The sequence below is a fragment of the Ammodytes marinus genome (genome assembly GCF_949987685.1).
Source record: "Ammodytes marinus genome assembly, chromosome: 9".
Taxonomy (NCBI): domain Eukaryota; kingdom Metazoa; phylum Chordata; class Actinopteri; order Uranoscopiformes; family Ammodytidae; genus Ammodytes; species Ammodytes marinus.
In genome coordinates this window covers 2620320-2627904 of record NC_137213.1, presented here as the reverse complement: position 1 = coordinate 2627904, position 7585 = coordinate 2620320, and the positions used below count along the sequence as shown (strand labels likewise).

The 7585-nt window shown below is 42.5% G+C and overlaps 1 protein-coding gene across 1 annotated transcript in view; it reads left to right on the top strand.

The window, feature by feature from the left end:
* LOC307256051 (dual specificity protein phosphatase CDC14AB-like) overlaps positions 1 to 7198 on the top strand; it is a gene marked incomplete at both ends in the record, with an annotated part of 24634 nt that extends 17436 nt beyond the window's left edge. Inside the window, 5 exons of the mRNA XM_080034918.1 lie at positions 121 to 259; positions 1669 to 1888; positions 2532 to 2623; positions 4668 to 4808; positions 7153 to 7198. Of these exons, the coding sequence (XP_079891044.1) occupies positions 121 to 259; positions 1669 to 1888; positions 2532 to 2623; positions 4668 to 4808; positions 7153 to 7198 (638 nt within the window). The remainder of the gene's footprint in view (positions 1 to 120; positions 260 to 1668; positions 1889 to 2531; positions 2624 to 4667; positions 4809 to 7152) is intronic.
* Positions 7199 to 7585: the final 387 nt, after the last annotated feature.

Below are 7585 nucleotides of genomic sequence, written 5' to 3'. Positions count from 1 at the left end.
TTTGGTCACCGTAAAAAAAATGGTGGAGACACATATAACCATGCTGTATATGTTCAAAGTAGAGCGTTGCCAGGTCTCTCCTGACCTTTTCTTTTAAAAACGTATTTCCTCCAATCACAGCTGGCCTGGGCCGTACAGGCACTCTGATTGGCTGCTACATGATGAAGCACTTCCGCTTCACTGCTGCCGAGGCCATCGCCTGGATCAGAGTCTGCCGGCCGGGATCAGTCATCGGCCCACAACAGAACTTCTTAGAGGAGTGAGTTTCACTTTCTGGACACAGACGGTATAATGTATTACAACTGCCAAACAGTGATATTCTAGTGGTGGTAGGCAATAGAAGGTAAAGCTCCTAAGGTACAGGTCACTGATAGGCCTTTCACACCAAAAAGAAGTTCCATGAGCCAGTTCCGGGCTGGTGCTGGGGCCAGTTCAAAGCTGGTTACAGCCTTATCCCAGTTATGAACCGGTTGGTTTCACAACGACCAGAGACAGCCATGGAGCAGGCAAGAGAGCAACGTCATGACGTCACTGTAAACGTGTGTGTACGTCGCCCGACGCCGCTGCTCTTGTGGCTAACGCTAAAGCTAGCGCTAGCTTTAAGCACAACAACAGCGGCGAATACGTCTTATTTTTACACGTTTAGGCTCTCACTTTGTGTGTGTGTGTGTCTCCATTTGTCGCGCTGCTCGGCTCAGTGGGCTCTGTGTTTATATGTCCATGCTGTGGAGGTGCTGCCTGCTTCTGCGTTTACTTTCACGTTACTTCAAAATAAAAGCCAACTCACGTTTGTCCAGTGAAATGCTAATGTGAAGCCAGTGAAATGCTTTTAATGTGAAGCCGCAGCCTTAATGCTCTATTTGTAACTTAACTGCTGCGCCCTGATCTAAAGATAGTGTTTTTAAATATAGAAAGCCGTGTCTCTGGCATTACCGGTGGTGAATTGCTAAAAAAAAACGGCACATTGTCCCGCATTGTCCCGCACAAACGTAGTCTTTGTCCCACATCTGGTGAATTGGGATCTGGTCACCCTACTTTGCAAACAGGACCCATACAGCGTATTTTCGCCGGTCAATTTGATCGCTACGTTCGGTAATTATGTTATGTTTACGTCTCGTAGTAGCGGTGTTTTTAAATATGGCGGGCATGAGGTTTGAGTTGGTCTGGTTGGTCAGGATAATCCCTCCCCCGGCCGCTGGCGCAAGCAGTTCTTACCTCAAACCCTGCTCAATCCTGGGGTTTGAGTTGAACCGGTTTTTACAGCCCGGAGCCGACTCTCTGGCGTTGTGAAACCAAAACACTGGCTCTAACTCCGAACTAGCCCGGAACTAGCTCCGATTTTGCGGCGGTGTGAAAGGCCTATGTGACCTTACATATTCTCAAAGTGTGTGTTTGCGCCAAATTTGACAAAAAATACCTCAAAGCGTTCTTGAGATATTGTGTTCATGAGGCATTAGGTCACAGTGACCTATTGTGCAAAGTTTGAAGAAAATCCCTTTAAAACGTTGATGGGAAATTTTGCTCACAAGAATGAACCGGATGTGTGTGTGTGTGTTGTGTGTGTGTGTGTGTGTGTGTGTGTGTGCGTGCGTGCGTGCGTGCGTGCGTGCGTGTGTGTGTGTGTGTGTGTGTGTGTGCGTGCGTGCGTGCGTGCGTGTGTGTGTGTAGGAAACAGCACAGTCTGTGGGTGCAGGGAGACGTGCACCGCTCCAAACTCAAGCTGGTGCAGCAGAGGCTGAGTCGCAGACAGCAGCTGCAGTGCGACCAGCAGCGTGTCCACAGCCCGGACTGTGAGGCAGGCAGACAGGAAGCCATGTCTCACCTCCTGTCCAACATGGACGACCTGTCAATCAACACCACACTCTACAAATCATACAGCCTGGATGAGGTGAGGGGCGGGCCTTTATGGCAGCGTTATTATCTTTCTATTATTTTTTTGAACATAACAGATTTTGGATCCAGCCTTTTTATTTATTTTATAAAGCAAAAAATACTTTAGTACAGGTCTTGAAAATGAATATTTGTAATGTTTTGACGCACAACACGTATAATTAATCAGACAATTATCAACATATGAACACATTTTTCCATAAAAACCTTCTGAATAGTGCCAAGAATGATTTTGGAAAGTTTAGTTGATGTACGTAAGTGCTTTAGAAGTTGAGATTCTTGTTTCAGAGTATTGAGAAAAACTAGCGTGAGATAATGTCCGTTAAAGATGGTTGTATAGGAGAAACATACAGACACAAACAGACAAGGTTTAGTCAAATAAACACCGAAATGCACATTTTGGAACTTTTATTTTACTAGTATAAAAAAAGACATGTTATGGAAGCAAAATAGACAAGGAATCTTTTAATTGACCTGTGCTTGTTAAAAACATTCCAACAATGACTCCACATTTTCTATTCATACTGATACTGATAATATAACATCTATGTGCGTGTGTGTGTGTGTGTGTGTGTGTGCGTGTGTGCGTGCGTGCGTGCGTGCGTGCGTGCGTGCGTGCGTGCGTGCGTGCGTGTGTTTAGAGTCAGTGTAAGGAGGGCAGTGTCACTCAGGGAGACAGACTGAGAGCTCTGAAGGGAAAGAGAACACCTAGATCAGCCTCCTCCTCCTCAAGGTAAAACTGCTTTACACTGTAAAGTTGTGTGTTGTCATGCAGTCGTTATGGCTATAGGGGAATAAGGCTTTCCCAGAGGTAGACAAGAAGATCAATGCCATGCGTTACATATGAAGCTACACCTGTTCATTGCTAAGGTAGAATGAGTGTGGAAACAACCTGTGTGTCATTCTTGGTTTGTATGAATGCAACATACAGCTCCGGAAAATATTAAAGGAATACTTCACCCATACGGAACCAGCGTTCAATCATTATAAAATAACTATTATAATATAATGAATGAGGTTTTTCTTCCCTCAGTCTTCCCTCAGTCTTCCCTTGGCCCAGCTGTCCTGTTATTCCTGACCCTTACTGTGATGTCACAGTAAGGAAACTGTAGGGTTAGACAGTGAGACCATAAAACACTCTTTCTGCCTTTTCTCAGGCTAGGATGAACCGATTTCAATTTTTTTTGCACATTTATACTAAATAGGATCTCCTAGTTCAATACACCTTCATATTCCAACCGGTGAAGTAGGCCTTTAAATCTTCATCTCCACATAACTTATTGAAAATGCTCTTAATGACAAAAAAATTATAAGAATTTGGTAGAAATGTTGTCAGTAGTTTAAATCATAAAACCAAAATGTTTATTCTACTCAAACATACGCCTCTAAATAGTAAAACGAGAGACAATGAACATTTGGAGGGGTCTCTTAATTGTTTCCAGAGCTGTGTATTCATAGTTGTTTGTGTTTCCATTAGTCAATTGATTTGATTGGTTTTGTTTCATAATTCTTTCTGAAGACATTTCATAAGTCTGCATACGTGCTGCCATTCCTGTCTGTTCAAATGATGGTGTGATCCAACATACATGCTTCAACCTTCTATTTCAATCATGAGAGACTTCATAAACCAAAAGGTTAAGAATGAACAATTCATCTATTCGAATGTGCTGAAGATAAAGAGTCTTTGGCGATTAGACCCCATCGCAAAATCATGTGAAGGGGGCAGCCAAATCCTGGGCTGAGCAGAATACCCCCCCCCCCCCCCCCCCGATGGAGCCTAGACACTGGTGGAGGTGAAGAGCTGAAGGTCTGGATGATGCTGATGATGATGTGATGAAGACTGGAGGTGAATGGGGTGGAGGAGGATTAGCCTGGTCCAACCAGACCATCGTACTTCATTTCATTTGTACAGAAGGTCTGGAACTGCTGTAATTGGCAAACGTTCACTCACTTGGAGGCGGGTGTCTGTTGAAGTTTAAAACTATTAGATCTGCCCTGTGCCACTCTGGACTAGCCAACCAATCACATCACGTTTGGTCAGACGTATGTCATGAGCCGGCTTTTGACGGTGCGTTCCAGTTGTACAGGGAAATAGGAAATTTCCGACTTCACTACATATTGTAGTCTATGGATCTACCGGTACCTGGCAACGGTAACTTGTTAGAGCCTAACGTTTAGTTATTTGGATGAGAAAGGTTGTAGGCGTCCACGTCCATACTTTCCCGAGCAGATGCACTGGAACACATACAGGTCGGAACTCGGAACTACCAAGTCAGAAATTTCCGAGTTCCGAGTAAAAAGGAACGCAGCATTCAACTGAAACTGGAGCGCAACTTCGACGTCATCGTTCTCAGCCACTTCCTCTGATTGGACCGCCAAAAATTTGGACGAGCAGAATCCCACTAACACACCCCAGCCCCAGACTGACGACTGAAGTGAAATGAAAATTGAGCGGAAGTAGGTAGGCGGGCGGAGCCAGGCTAGAGGAGGGTTGCATGCATCATTGAAATTGCATCGATCGCTGAAATGAAAACTGACATCAAGTTGAGGACGGTTTTAAACGTTGATGGGAACAAGGTGATTGGCTCACAGATGTTAAGGTGAATGTGATAGGTTTGAGCTAATAGAGGGAACCTCCCATAATGAACTGAATTAGTTGAAGCAGCAACTAGGCGAGACCATGAATGAACTGAGGGATGATCTGCAATTAAAGAACAGTGCAGATATTCCGTCTTCCTGTAGATCTTTCACTAAGCTTCATGTCTTCTTGTATCCAGGTTGAGCCCGTCTGCGTCCTGTCATGGCTCCATCCAGCCCCCTCCTAAGTCTCCCAGAGGCCCTCTGTCCTTCCCCTCTGCCTCCTGTCCTAAGAGGCTGGTCCGCAGCTCCTCCTCCTCCACCACCATGCACATCAGGAGGTGAGTGTTAAGATAAGTTACCTTATTAGTCAATGGTTATATAGAAATGTGTCTTTTTGCATATCCCCCTCTCAAGTCACACATCGGAGGGGGTGAGAGCGCAGGGTCGGCCATAGTACAGCACCTCTGGATCTAAAAAGAAATTCTGTAAAAACTTTGGACATAATATATTGTGAAAATGAAATGAAGATTTTAACCCTGGCTTTGTCCGGAGATTATGGGCCAGTTTCACAGACATGGATTAAGCCTAGTCCTGGACTAAATGGAATTTTGAATGGAGATTGTCCATTGAAAGTACAATTTAGTCCAGAACTAGGCTTAATCCATGTCTGCGAAACCGGCCCTATATGTTTAGTTTCAAAGAGATGCAAATGAACATCTAATTAGTTAGATATTGCCAAATCTGCATATGTATTCTAATATTTCTTAAAAAATAATTTAAATACAAAAGATGTTTGTTTTAATGTCAGTAATCAACGTGCAACAATGCATGATGATATATATAAGTACATTTGTGTTTGCTCTATTCACCTGCAGTGTCTTGCTTTAATAGTATTTACTCCTGTCAGCCTCAGGAGACATCCTCTTGGCATGAATGAAAAGACAATGAAAGCATTTTAAAGGAAATGTCTCTCTCTCTCTCTCTCTTACTCTGTCTATGTCTCTCTCTCTCTCTTACTCTGTCTATGTCTCTCTCTCTCTCTCTCTTGCTCTGTCTATGTCTCTCTCTCTCTCTCTCTTGCTCTGTCTATGTCTCTCTCTCTCTCTCTTGCTCTGTCTATGTCTCCCTCTCTCTCTCTCTCCCTTACTCTCTGTCTTTGGCTCTCTCTCTCTCTCTCAAATTCAAATTCAAATTCGCTTTATTGGCATGAAAGTTTAAAATAGAAAAACAATGTTGCCAAAGCAAAGTATCAGTAAGATACAATAAGTCCAATAAATCAGACAAAACACATATGACAATTAGGGGAAGGTGGGGTGATTTGTGCAACTTTTTACTCAAAGTGATTTTAAAGTGAGGCCTTGACAGTTATGTCTCCAACTCAAATATGTACATATATTTCAGGATGTTGTGCATCCCTGGCAATAAAAACTTTGGATCTGGAATAAACTGTTTAAGAAATATGGCTTTCGGAAAAAAAGTTGTCTTGTGGCACAAATTGTGTCACAATGACAAAGTCACCATCATCATCTTTCTGGCCATCTGAACTCTAATCAGTGGTGTCGTTAAGTGGAATTGAGATGTCACTCTCTTCTGAGCTACTGTAGACAATCACTTTCTTTTGGTGACCAGCGTATACAGCCATGCCACTGGCACAACTCTCAGAAATGTACTTTGCACTAGTTGCTCCGTGCTTGTGGAACCAACTGCCACCTGACAAATGTGATTCCCCCTACATTTCTGCCTTTAAATCAAGGCTCAAAACCCATATGTACACCCTGGTGTTTCCTCCCCATTAACTATCTTACCTCTGCACTACTATCTGTGTTTATGTGGATGTATGGGCTTTACGTCTTTTATTTTGGTTATTGTTATTTTACCTTCATTGTTTACCTACTGAATGCACTATGTACAGCACTTTGGACAGTGCAAACTGTCATAAATGTGCTTTTATAAATACATTTTACTTACTTACTTACTTATAACTCACCCAGGCCCTTGCGCACAAATCACCCCATCCCCAGAATTTTGGATAATAGGCATGATGCAGCAATTTAGGGTTGACATTGTGCTAACTATATAGACTCAAAGTGTAGCATACCAAAGCACTAAAACATGTGTCAAATGTTTTCAAACGTGTCTATAATTGTTCAGACACAATAATCAAAAAACCTTGATCATGGAAATTTTACTTTGAAAGGCAAAACACAGTTTTTTGAGCTTAAATGTGCTTATATCTTATTCCTTGTGTCTCCCTTCTTTACAGGATGAGTCAAATGGATGGCTCTTCTTAAATATGTGGTCACATTTCCAATTTCTTCCACGGTTTTCTAGAAACAAGGGGTTTTGCAACTTCCAAAATGCACAAATCACCCCACCTTCCCCTATATACAATATGAAAATGATATACATTATGAACATTATATTACTTGTGTGTGCGTGTTTGTGTGTGTGTGCCTCAATCTCTCTCTCTCTTACTCTCTGTCTATGTCTCTCTCTCTCTTATTCTGTCTATGTCTCTCTCTCTCTTACTCTCTGTCTATGTCTCTCTCTCTCTTACTCTCTGTCTATGTCTCTCTCTCTCTCTCTTACTCTGTCTATGTCTCTCTCTCTCTCTCTCTTACTCTCTGTTTATGTCTCTCTCTCTCTCTCTCTCTCTTACTCTGTCTATGTCTCTCTCCCCAGCCCCTTCAGCCTCAGTCTGTTCACCAGGCCGGCCGTCATTCACTGACTCTGTTCTGAAGACGTGTGGAGCAGACTGATGACCCAATCAAAAACCAGACTGCACCAACATGTGGTTGTCTGGGCCTTAAACATTTTTATCTAGCTTTAAAAAGGTGAGGACTTGTCACACATTCAAGAGCGTTGTAAAGAAACACTATTTGAATTTTTTCTCTGTATTTTGTTTTCCTGTTTTTTCTTTTCTTCATGTATGTTTCTCTGTGATGTAAAGCGTCTTGGAGTGACCTCCAAAAAAAGCGCTACATAAATCCTATCAATTATTATTATTATTATTGTTTAATATGTTTACTAGTCATACATCAAAATGTTGAAGGGCTATGCCAGCAAATGGCATTTCACATACAGATCATTTGTGAGTTTATTAATGAACGCTGAA